General features: G+C 31.3%; 1 protein-coding gene across 1 annotated transcript; it reads left to right on the top strand.

The window, feature by feature from the left end:
- Positions 1 to 8973: 8973 nt before the first annotated feature.
- On the top strand, positions 8974 to 9378 carry LOC120133652 (secreted RxLR effector protein 161-like). Its single transcript, XM_039150202.1, has one exon. The coding sequence runs from the start codon at positions 8974 to 8976 to the stop codon at positions 9376 to 9378; it is 405 nt and encodes a 134-aa protein (XP_039006133.1).
- The last annotated feature ends 4398 nt before the right edge of the window (positions 9379 to 13776 follow it).

The raw sequence follows: 13776 nt of genomic DNA, 5'->3' as shown, positions 1-13776 counted from the left end.
TCATTTTGGAACCTGTATAAATACCCTATTATAATTTTGAAACTATAGCCTTTCTCATTTGGTTTTACTTAGTCGCTCAAGCCTTTCCCCTTTACCAATAAAAAGAGATAACATTTCTCTCAATTCTCTCATCCCCACACCCCGTTGAAGGAAATCGAAAGGCTCTGGCCACAGTAGATCGATGGTTCTAACACCGACGACTGCCACGAAACAAACCCCTTCGACCCTCAAAGCCCAAAACCGAAATATTTTAGCCTAAAAGACTTACCATCCCAAAATCCCATAAAATAACCCAAAACCCGAGGCCTCTCTCTCTTTTTAGATCTATGACATGCGAAAGGTTACCTTTAACAACAATTGTCTCCTACTCCGATGAGGAAGGCTGAGGGCTTCGAATGGTGAGGATCTCTCTCTTTTCCTTTTTTTTTCTTTTTTTGTTCTTCAAAAGTGGTTCCCCTTTTTCTTTTTTTCTTTTAGTTGGATTCCCCTCTCTTTTATTCTATTTTTTCTTTTTCTTTTTTTTAAAAAAATCGACATGTTCTCTCGTTTTTTTCTCTCTTTTTTAATCTCTAGTTTGCGTGTTGATTCCTCCTCTGGCCAGTGAGGAAAATCGGGACATTTAATGTCCTGGATTTTACTGCATTAAGTAGGTTTAGGTGTATATTTTAAAAATGGATTTGGTTGGTTTATTGTTTTCACTATTTGCGAGATGATGATAATGATGATGATGGTTGAAACAGAGACTGTCGGTTGACGGGATCGGGCGACTGGAACAATGGCGATGTTGGAAAGGAGCGGCCAAATAGTGGAAGCAGAATCGGTAGTGGCTAGAACCTAGAGTTCAAAAACCCTATATAGGCTAGAAAAACATATAGCTAAGTTTGGGTCGGTTGTTGGGCTCAATGTTTGGGTCAGTGGCTTTGTAATTGGGCCCATTTATGGGCTTGTAATTCGCCTGCAAAATAAAAAATATCACAATATAATTTAAAAATTAAAATTAAAATAATAATATAATAATAATAATAATAAACAAAATAAGAAAGGGTCTTCGGACGAAACCATTGTGACAATGTGTTACTATCTGATTGGTGTTTGTTAATAGAACTATGAAAAGGTGTAATGCTTGGGAAGGGACTTGAGCCTAGTTCTAAAATATGTAATGGAATTTATTTTGCCACCAAACCAAGCTACTTACTTGGTTAATGAAACAAAACGTATTTAATAGATGCTTAAGTTTGAATTTAATGGAAAAAATTAAAACATGTGTTGTTATTCCCTTATATCTTCACAATTTGATTTCCTCAAACCCATTTATTCCCTAATATTAGGGTTTAGGGTTTCGTTTACCCTCTCATATATTTTTTAAATTCATTGAAGCTTCTCCCCAGTCGATTACAAGGTAAGTTTTCTTATTTTCCAATCGATTATTCCCACTACATCAATGATTTTGAAGGTGAGCTTATTTTTTTTTAATGGAATAATGCACTATTTTCTTATTTTCGAATGGGTTTTCAAATTAGTTTTGTACAATGTTTCGGATTTTTGAATGAATTTCAAATGGGTTTTTATAGATTTTATGAATGAGTTGTTCATAACCCTTGAACATTATTGTATAACTTAGTTCAAAATGAATTCGTTTGGGATATCTGTTCGAGTAATGTTGGTTTTTATTTGGGTTTCTAGTAACCAAAGTGATTTTGAAACTGTGATTTTAACCCAAAACCAAAATGTTAATGGTATGTTTGGTTCAAGAAATATATAGCTATTTTGATTTTCTTATAAAATAGAAAACATTGAAGAAAACATGTTTGGTGGTGAAATTAGAAAATAATTTCTAGAAAATGAAAATAAAAATAAGTGAAAATATGAAAACATAAAAAATATGTTTTCAGTATTTTCATTAAAATTGTTTTTAAAATTTGAAAAATAAAAAAAACGAAAATCTAGATTTTTAACTTAACTTATTCATGTTCAAATCATTCTAACATCTAATCGATTTTGATTAATGGTATCTTAAACTCGCAAATTTTTGAAAAAAAAAATCAATATGGTTCCTATTTGTTTTACACTCAATGTGATCCTAACTATTTTTAATAATTTAATTTTTAGCATTTTTTATATTTAATGTATTAAATATCTTAATAATTATTTATATTTTAAATTTAAATAATACCTTAATTTTTTAAAAAAATTAAATAAGTCCTCAAACTTTCTAAAATATTAATTAGGCCCTCAAACTTTGTGAGACATCAATTAAACTCATTTATCACATCATTATCCATCATATACTGTCATAACAACATAATGAATTGTTACATCAACATTGTAGATTGTCATGTATACTTTGTGAATTGTCATGTAATCGTCTTGATGGTTTGATTCAGTTGGCCAAAAAATTAAATAGAGTTTTGTGTTATAAAATTTCTTATCAATTTTATTGTGTTTGCATAACTCACATGTTAAATTTATGTAATTAATTTTTTTAATAATTATATTTTAATTTAATTATTTAATAACTATTTATTCATCTCTATTTTAAAAAATTAGATACCGAATATATTTTCATAGTTTATAATTTAACTTTTCATTATATTAACCAAACATATTTTTAATTTTAAAAAATTGAAAATGAAATTTATTTTCTAAAAATAAAAACAGAAATACTTTATAGTTCAAAGTCGACTAAAATATGAGATTTTATAGTAAAATACTTAAAAATTATTTAAAAATATATTTTTATTATATGAATTATGTTTAATAAAATTTAAATTATAAATAAATTTAGTTATTTTATTTTACAACCTCACGTTTATAATTGTCATTTTAATTTATTTATTCATTTAAATATTATTTAATAAAAATATTTAATTTAAATATTATTTAAGTTGAATTAAATCATGTCTAAAATATAAATTTTATTTTCAAAAACTTTACAACAATATAAAACACTAAAATTTTAAATTTAATTTTTTAAAATTACTATTAAAAATTACTTTTAAACATCGATTTTTTTAAAGTAATTTTCAAAAGCAAAGTTAAATTAACCCTTAATCTGGGGAAATTATATATCTCAAGTATAAATTTGGTGGATAATAAAACTCTTTTTCAAATTCAAGTTTTCACAATTGCAGTATACTATCAGACATTTTCGGGGTCCTGAGCGAAACTAAAAAAATAAGCTCTTATAGAATGAAAGTATATTTTATTACTTTAAACAATTAATTAATATTTTATTAATAAATATTAAAAATGATTAAATTAGGGGCTTAAATTATAAAAGAAAAAAAGTTTGATTGAAAAATTAAGGGCTTCAATTATAAATGTAGGAAGTGAGATTGAAAAAAATTAGGGGTCTCAATTATCAAGGTGAAAAGTGGGATTGAAAAAAAATAAATTAGGGGTCTCAATTATAAAGGTAAAAGGTGTGATTGAAAAAATTAGGAGCCTCAATTATAAAGGTAAAAAGTAGGATTGAAAAATTATGGGTCTCAATTATAAAACCAAAAAGTGAGATTGAAAAAATTAGGAGCTTCAAAAGTAAGAAGTGTGATTGAAAATTTTAGGAGTGTTAATTATAAAGGTAAAAAGTGGGATTAAATAAATTAGGGGCTTTAATTATAAAGCTATAAAGCGAGATAGAAAAATTAGATGCCTCAATTATAAAGGTAAAAAGTAAGATTAAAAAAATCAGGGGCATCAAATATAAATGTAAAAAAAGTGAGATTAAAAACGTTACAGACTTCAACTATAAAAGTAGAAAGAGAGAGAGAAAATTAGGACCCTCCTCAAATAAAGGTAAAAAGTATGATCGAAAAAAATTAAGACCTTAACTATAAATATAAAAAAGTGAAATTGAAAAAAATTAGAAACATCAATTATAAAAGTAAAAATGAAGTTATAAAATTTAAAGAGATTTATTATAAATAAAATAAAATTAAAAAATAAATATCTCAATTATAAAAATTAAAAATACAATTAAATATTAAAAGTCCTATAAAGAGGAGTCCTCAGCAATCGTTCACCCTGTTCCCCTATCAGCCGGCTGTGGCCGTATGTTGGCAACATTTCCTATAGCTTTTGGGTATGCTTATGAAAGACTAAAAATGAATAAAATAATTTTAAACGACGTACGCACACTTTAGCCAGCAAAACATTATACATAAATCCAAAACATTGAGTTTTTTCAAATCAATAAACATTTTTATTATTTAATTTGGATAAGCTATCGATCAACATTATTTAAAAAAAATGATTTTCAAATGGTCAACTTAAGAATATCTCGAGTTTTATAAAGAGTGAGGTCAAATCTCGTATTGTGCAGAAAGCGAGTTTCGTATATTTCTCTCGTCTAAGTTTTTCCACGTCGACAGATCTCACATTCTGCAAAATGTGAAGTCATACCTCGCTTACTATAAAAAAAAGTATTTATATATGGGCCATTTAAGAGTTATTTTTTAAAATAACTCAAAGCATTAGTGGGGACTGAAGTAAGAAAATCATGGTGCTGATCGATTATTTCACTATCTATTGGCGTAATACATAACGGTAGCACTATTGGGATTTTCTTTTGCCCAACAGGACAAACAATTTAATTAATTAGCTCAATAGAGCACATACAAGTTTATTTAGAGATCAAAGGCATTTGTTACTGTAGTTTGGAACTCGTTATTTTGATGTGATGAGTTTCGGTAAAAATTATTTTTTATTTAAACTTTTTATTCGTATGTGATAACATTTAATAAAAAATTATATTTTATTAAAACTTGTCAGTTTGACGTGACGAGTTTGAATAAAAAATATTTTTATTGAAACCCGTCATCTTAAAGGGATGAATTCTATAAACATTATAGTAAATACTGTAGATCCCAAAATAATACCTGCCTTATTTTTCGATTTTTTTCTGGTTTACCCTATTTGGGGAAAAAACACTGCATATTCTGTTATGACTGATGGGAGGTTAGTTTGTGGCTTAACCCTAATCATTATTGTTTTTGGCCGACAATGGATGGAACAACCACTTCGTACTAACCTGCACTTGACACCTTATCCTCTCATCATCTTCTTGCTGTAGGTGTTAGAAGTCAAACTCTTGGAATTGTGTAGAAGTTCAACGTGGCAAATGAAGATAGATTCACAAGTAAACAAAACAAAGTGGAAATGCTTGGCAGTACACTAAACCACACATGCATATGTCGGCAAAGATTTTTCTTTAATTGTTTGAATTCACACGGCAACATGTCAAGCAAGAATTAAGGAGAGAAGTTGAGAAGCATCCAGAGGTCCTCAAATAAGTCGGTTATACAACCTATATATATGTGTGCTTAGCCTTTAGTTGGTGTGAAGTAGTGAGCGTGAATAAAAAAGTGAGTGAGCGTAAATACGATTGAGGAGTGAAAAAATAAAGAGATTTGAGAGATATATTGTGAAGCTTAGCAAAGCTTTAAATATATTGGTGAGTTTGTAAACTAGCAGCAGCTAGTATTGCAGTATTGTAATATTGAGAGTGTCGTTGTAACATATTTTGTTTCGTATAAATAAAAATTTCTGAGTGTTATAAATTATCGTGAGCCCATCTACGCTTCCAACAAGTGGCCTCAGAGCTTGGTTCGAGTTCAACGTGGTGGAGAAGATGGCCAACATGATTCAACCTCAAATCCCGAGATTGACAAAGACAAATTATGGCAATTGGAGCATTCAAATGAAGGCGTTACTAGGGTCCCAAGATTGTTGGGATATCATCGAGGATGGTTACACCGAGCCTGAAATGCAGCAGCAGAAGCAGCCTTGGCCAATGAAGAAAGAAGGTATTGAAGGAATCCCGGAGAAAAGATAAAAAAGCATGTTCTTATTTTTCAAGGAGTAGACGAATCTACCTTTGAAAAAATTTCTGATGCAAAGACCGCAAACAAGCGTGGGAGATTTTGCAAAAATCTCTACAAGGTGTCGAAAAAGCAAAGAAGGTACGCTTACAAACTCTCCGTGCTGAGTTGAGATGCTAAAAATGAAAAATACAGAAAACATCGATGATTATATTAGCCGTGTGAAAACGGTCGTAAATGAAATGAAAGAAATGGTGAATCACTCGATGATGTTAGAGTGATGGAAAAAATTTTGCGGTCATTAACAAGAAAATTCGATTACGTGGTGGTGGCAATCGAAGAATCAAAAGATTTATCTCAGATATCGATTGATGAGCTTGTGGGTTCACTTCAAGCCCATGAGCAGAAAATGAAACAAAATGAGGATTCTGAAAATTTGGAGCAAGCTCTACAAAGCAAGATGAATGTCAACAAAGGAAAAGCTAGCAGCAGCTACACACAAGGACGAGGAAATCGTGGTGGTTATCGTGGAAGATATAGAGGAGGACGAGGAACTCGTGGACGTGGTGGTCGATCACATAGCACCGATCAAATGAGTGAAATCAATCCAACATCAGGTCGTGGACGAGGATTCAGAGGCCGAGGTAGGGGCAGATATCAACAAGGAAGTAAATTCCAGGTACAATGTTATAATTGCAATAAGTATGGTCATTATAGTTATGAGTGTAGATCTGCTCCTAAACAAGAAGAAAGAAATAACGTAGCAGCAGCTGAAGAAGAAAAAATTGAAAAATCTCATGTATTCCTCACTTATAAAGGAAATGAAGAATTCAAGAAAAATATTTGGTATCTTGATAATTGTGCCAGTAACCATATGTGTGGTCAAAGGGAACTGTTTGTGAAATTAGATGAAACAGTTCATGGACGAGTAACGTTCGGAGATGACTCGCACGCAGAAATAAAAGGAAAAGGCAAAGTCATGATTACTCAGAAAAATGGAGAAAGAAATATATTTCAGATGTTTATTATGTACCTGCTTTAAAAAGCAATATCATCAGTCTTGGTCAACTCCTGGAAAAAGGATATGAAGTGCAGATGAAGAATCGCTCGCTCGCCATCAAAAATAAAGAAGGAGAATTGATAGCCCAAGCTGATATGACTCGAAATCGTCTCTTTACAATTGATATCGAGTCAGGAGAAGTAATGTGCATAAAGACCGCGATCAAAGATGATTCATGGCTATGGCATCTAAGATATGGACATCTTGGATTTTCTGGATTGAAGCTGTTGTCAAAACAAGCATGGTGAAAGGACTACCAGAGATCAACCCTCCAAATCAATTATGTGAGGCTTGCATCAAAGGGAAGCAACATAGACAAAGCTTTGAAGTTGGTAGATCCTGGCGTGCCCGAAGACCACTGGAGATAGTACACACAGATATAGCCGGTCCTTTTGACATACCATCGCTTGGCGGTAACAGGTATACCTAACTTTCATTGATGATTTTAGTAGAAAATGTTGGATTTATATCTTGAAAGAAAAGTCAGAAGCGCTGGAAAAATTGAGAGAATTCAAAGCAATGTCGGAAAAACAAAGCGGTCAATATTTGAAGATACTCAGATCAGATAGAGGAGGTGAATATACATCAAAGTTATTTGAAGAATTCTGCAAAGAGCATGGTATCATCCATCAGCAGACAGCCAGATACACGCCACAACAAAATGGAGTTGCAGAAAGGAAGAACCGCACAATCCTGGATATGGCGAGAAGCATGATAAAAGGTAAGCAACTACGAGAAATTTCTGGGCTGAAGCAGTTCGATGTGCAGTTTATTTATTGAATCGATGTCCAACAAAAAGCGTGAAGTATATAACGCCAAACGAAGCATGGAGTGGACAGAAACCAGGAGTTGGACACCTCAAGATTTTTGGATGCATCGCATATGCCATGTTCCGAACAGACCAGAAAGAAGCTTGATGACAGAGGAGAAAAATGTATTTTCATTGGCTATGATGAAAGAAGCAAAGCTTACAGATTATATAATCCTCTTACAAAGAAGATAATAATTTCAAGAGATGTCGAGTTCGATGAAGCAGACTATTGGAGATGGAGCGAAGAGGAAAAGAAAGTTGAAGGACTATTTTTTGAAGATAAAGATGGTGATCTTATCAATCAAGATGAACAAGATGATGATCAAGATCCTCGACAAAATCTACTATCATCGTTAAGCAGCAGCAGCGATGCCAGCAACATAATAGAAGATCCTGAAGCATCTCCCACAGAACTTCGAAGATCCACAAGAGAGAGAAAAATGCCAGAAAGGTACAACGATTATGAACTAAATAATGTTTCACTTTTCTGCTTGCTTGTGAACAGTGATCCAATAACATACGAAGAAGCGGTTGAAGATGACAAATGGAGGAATGCAATGGATGAAGAAATTGCATCAATAGAAAGAAATGATACATGGGAGCTAACAAGACAACCAGAAGGCCATAACCCAATTGGAGTAAAATGGGTTTACAAGACAAAGACCAATAAAGAAGGAAATGTTGAGAAGTACAAAGCGAGGCTAGTTGTCAAAGGCTATAAACAAAGACAAGGAATAGACTATGATGAAGTATTTGCTCCAGTAGCAAGGATCGAGACCATCAGACTTCTCACAGCAGTCGCAGCACAAAAGGATGGAAAATTTATCAAATGGATGTGAAGTCAGCATTTTTAAATGGCTACCTAGAAGAAGAAGTTTATTGAGCAACCACCTGGATACATTAAAAAGGGACATGAAGACAAAGTTTACCGATTGAAGAAAGCTCTATATGGTTTGAAGCAAGCCCCGAGAGCATGGAACACAAGGATTGATGAATATTTCCAGAGAAATGGGTTCATGAAGAGTCCATACGAGCATGCCTTATACACAAAGAAAAATGAAGACGGTGATATCATGATCGTGTGCTTATATGTGGACGACATGATTTTCACAGGAAATAATCCAGGTATGTTCAATGATTTTAAGAAAGCTATGACTAAAGAATTTGAAATGACAGATATTGGAGAAATGTCATACTTCCTTGGAGTTGAAGTGAAGCAAATGCAAGAAGGAATATTTATATCACAAAAGAAGTCTGCAGAAGAAATTTTAAGAAAATTCAGAATGGAAGATTGCAAGCCGGTAGCCACTCCAGCAGAACCAGGAGTCAAATTAAGTGTGAATTCAACAAGAGAGCAAGTGAATCCGACGTTGTTCAAAAGCATAGTTGGAAGTCTAAGGTATCTGACTATTACACGACCAGACATAATATACGCTGTGGGATTGGTAAGCAGATTCATGGAGCATCCGAAACAAGATCATTGGAGTGCAGCAAAAAGAATCCTCAGATATGTCAAAGGTACAACAGGTTATGGTTTATTCTACACACATTCAGAAAATTCGAAGCTGGTTGGTTATTCTGATAGTGATTATGGGGGAGACTTAGACGATCGGAAAAGCACAACTGGATATCTCTTTCATATCGGCTCTGCAGTATTTTCATGGTCATCAAAGAAGCAACAACGGTAGCTCTTTCAACATGTGAAGCAGAATACATAGCCGCAGCAGCGTGCACTTGCCAAGCAATGTGGTTAAGGAATATTTTGAACGAGCTAAATTTGGCGCAAGAAGAACCAACTACAATCTATGTCGACAACAAGTCTACAATTTCCCTTGCCAAGAATCCAGTCTCTCATAGCCGAAGCAAGCATATTGATACAAAATATCACTTTATACGATAGCAGGTGAAGAACAAAAATGTGGAGCTAATTTACTGCAGAACTGAAGATCAACTAGCAGATATTTTCACAAAGCCATTGAGAGCAGATATATTCAATCGACTCAAAGAAAAGCTTGGAATGGAAAGTCGAGTTTGAGGGGGAGTGTTAGAAGTCAAACTCTTGGAATTGTGTAGAAGTTCAACGTGGCAAATGAAGATAGATTCACAAGTAAACAAAACAAAGTGGAAATGCTTGGCAGTACACTAAACCACACATGCATATGTCGGCAAAGATTTTTCTTTAATTGTTTGAATTCACACGGCAACATGTCAAGCAAGAATTAAGGAGAGAAGTTGAGAAGCATCCAGAGGTCCTCAAATAAGTCGGTTATACAACCTATATATATGTGTGCTTAGCCTTTAGTTGGTGTGAAGTAGTGAGCGTGAATAAAAAAAGTGAGTGAGCGTAAATACGATTGAGGAGTGAAAAAATAAAGAGATTTGAGAGATATATTGTGAAGCTTAGCAAAGCTTTAAATATATTGGTGAGTTTGTAAACTAGCAGCAGCTAGTATTGCAGTATTGTAATATTGAGAGTGTCGTTGTAACATATTTTGTTTCGTATAAATAAAAATTTCTGAGTGTTATAAATTATCGTGAGCCCATCTACGCTTCCAACAGTAGGTTGGTTGAATTTTTTATTTATATATTTATATTAGTATGCCAAACTAAGTTATGATATTACCTCCCTCTCCATTTACATGAAATTATCATTTTTCAACCTAAAAGTTGACAATCTCCTCCCTGTTGTTATGGTTGTCGATGGCGTGTTTTGTGACGGCAGAGACAGAATAGTTATTTATTTATAATATTCATACAAATATTTGAATTTAGAGAGAAGAAAATGTGATGATCATATAGCAATAGAGAGCAAATGATTTTGTCTGGCAAAGTTCTGGCAGGTACAACCGATTACCCATAAATGTTGGACTGTGTCTAACACTAGGATTAAAGTCAAATTCGAGATTGATTATGCATGAAGACGATTAAAGCACCCTACTATGCCCATAAATTTGTACCTTGAAAAAAGTATGTTGTCTCAATTTCTGGCGACTGGCGAAAGATACTATATTAGAAAGATAGAAACCATAACTTGTTTTGATTGCTTAAGTCTTCCACTTTGTATTTGTGACTATATACACAGTGATAGTAATAAACTGCTTCAAGTTTGTTAAACCTAACTTACTAACTAACTTGATGAGCTGACATTGCTGAAGCTTCTACATTCAACATAGATAAATATGCAAGACTAAGAATAAATATATATATATATATATATATATATATATATATATGCAAGACTAAATTACAATGAAACATAAATTAATAGGCAAATAAGAAATTTCATGTTAAGATGGCTAAACTGGATAACATGCAAGTATGAGGGACTAAAACACAAATAAACCAAAATAAAAATAAAATAGAAAAAATGGCATAAGTCAAGTCTACCCGAGGCTCAAGACAAAAACCAATCTGGGTCGACCTGACTCTAGGGGCATATACACTAAATCCCCATAGTGGTCAAGTGCATCCCGTTATTTAAAGAAAAAGATCAAATTTAGTATAATATGTTAAAAAAATAAAAATAAATTTTTTTGTACTTTATTAATTTTTAAAAAATAAAATAAAAGTTTTAGATCTTCATTCTTAAATTTTTGGATCTACCACTGCTTGACTAGACCTTTACTATATGTATTAAGCTTTTCTTCCAAATCATTTTACTTCTCCCCTTAAAAAAAGGCCCCTATCTATCCATTTTCTTTGAAATATCCAAGACCCAACAAATTTTGCACCTATGTGGTTCACTGTGCTCGTCGCCGTTGATACGACGGTGTCACCAATTGATGTGTCTGAGCCCTTGAATTTGAATTTAGCGTCATTTCACTTGAATGGTCACGATTTCGAAGTAAATTTTTTTTTTCTTGGTTTGAGCTTTATATTTACTGTTGGGATCTGGAGGATGACCTTGGCAGAGTGTAACTTGATTTAATGAGACTTGTAAGTAAGGTTTGCAATTGGTTGAGAGTGTTTCATGATTTTATGTTGTATAGTTGTTTGAATTTTATTTGGTTGATGCATTGAATAAAAATTTTAATAGTAATTCTATATCGAGTCATTTTGGTGGCTAATGCAGTACTTAGTATTTGAGTGAGATCGCGATTTCAGTCGAGTATGGTTGTCACAATTTACCACCGTTCATCGGCACATAGACCTATTGCCTCCAGTGACGGGAACTAGCCAAAAACTCCCAAAACCAAAAAATCCCAAAAATTAGATTATTGGGTCGGGTTGGTAGATAGTGATGTCATGGAATTGGACTTGGACTGTAATTGGGATATTAGGTTTTGTAATGAATTTTATTTGATGTTGGTTAATGGTTAGACCGGGTATGTTTTAGTTTGGGCCAGTTGGATTTCAAAGTTTAGTTTTGATAATAAAATTTAGGGTAAATTACGTGTTTAGTACATAAACTCTTAGTTTTCAAAACCAGACGTAAAGTTTAATTTTTGTATCATTTTAATATCCCGTTGAAAATTTAACGTTAAATTTTGAAAAAAAAATGAAACTTTAGGTACTAAAATGGACCAAAACTATTAGTTTAGGTACCAAAAGCATTAGGTTTTTAACGGCGGGTACTAAATGAACAAAAACTAAATGTTAGGTATGATTTTGAAAAATTGAAAGCTTAGGTACTAAAACGAGTCAAAACAGAAAATTTAAGTACTAAATGCTTAGTTTACACTAACTATAAATTTAAGGGTAAATTATACATTGACCACCTAACTATTTAATTATTGTCAATTAAGCAACGAACCGTTAAGAATGGACGGAAATGTTGATGTAGCAGTTAAAAGAATTAGTCTAATTATACATTTAGTCCTTCGCATTTATATGTTCTCTCAATTTGATCCTAATTTAAATTTAATTTAATAAATTAATCATTCAATCAAGATCTTACATGTGTCAACACAAGATCTTAACACGTGTTATTAGTGACACATGGCAATACATGAGAAATACATTATATATATATTAAATTGTAATTAATTAAATATTTACAATAAAAATAAATTTAAGATTTATATATTTAAAACAAAAGTTAATATTTTTATATTTTAAAAATAAATTTAATATTTATAATGATATTTTTATATTTTAAAATTTGCTTGTATCATCACCTAATTGGTATTAAAATATAAAAATCTTAAATTGAATAATATTAAAAATAGCATAAAAATATAAATATAAAAATATAAAAATATTTAGGTGGTGTTTGTTTTTGCAGAAATAAAAGGTCTGCAGTCTGCGGACCACATCTGCAGGCATCTGCAACAGAAGAGATGAACCAAAAGTCTGCAGTCTGCAAGAAGAAGATTGTTTGTTTTTTAACGTCTGCAGGCTGTTAAAATAAACTGATTTTTTAAACTATACTCAAATAACCGTTTTTTGCTATTAATTTTTTAAAAATGATAAAATATCATTAAATTTAATAAATTATTACAAAATAGTCACTATAATGTTGTAATAAATTATAAAAGTTTGATAATATAATAATTATTTTATAGTATTTAGATAAATTTATTAATAATTTTATAATATTTTAATAAATTTAATAAGTGTTTTATATTTTTTTAAACTTTATTGACGAAAATGATCATTTGTATATAACTCAACGATATCTAATATACTTTATTTGAAAAAATATATTAAATGTTTCGGTTTAAGTAATTGTTAAAAAAAATATTTTAATTCTCAATTATTATCGATTCACAAATATATCAATACTCGATTTTATAATATCATTTAAATCATCTTAATTTATTCAAGTGGTACAATCCGATTCTAGTAACATCAAAAAATATATATAATATACACTCCATATAATATACATCAATTAGTATTTTTCTATTTAGAAAAAATATATTATTTGTTTTTTATTTATTTATTCTATATAAAGGGACTTTCGTACTTTACCAGAATTAAATGATAAAAATCAGATTTTTCAATAGTATGAATATTTTTTATTAAAACATTTATTTTATCTTTTAATGCTAATAATTGTATGTCCCGGTGATTTTCTAAGTTTTTATATAAAAAAAAGTTTACTAAGTTTAATTGTATAATATTTTTTACTAAGTTTAATATAT

The sequence above is a fragment of the Hibiscus syriacus genome, unplaced genomic scaffold (assembly GCF_006381635.1).
Source record: "Hibiscus syriacus cultivar Baekdansim isolate YM2019G1 unplaced genomic scaffold, ASM638163v2 tig00001750_pilon, whole genome shotgun sequence".
Classification (NCBI taxonomy): domain Eukaryota; kingdom Viridiplantae; phylum Streptophyta; class Magnoliopsida; order Malvales; family Malvaceae; genus Hibiscus; species Hibiscus syriacus.
This window is presented reverse-complemented; position numbering and strand designations above follow the sequence as displayed.

Bases quoted from the DNA above. Each gene is read 5' to 3' on its own strand.
- LOC120133652 (XM_039150202.1), top strand. From the start codon at position 8,974: ATGGAAGATTGCAAGCCGGTAGCCACTCCAGCAGAACCAGGAGTCAAA.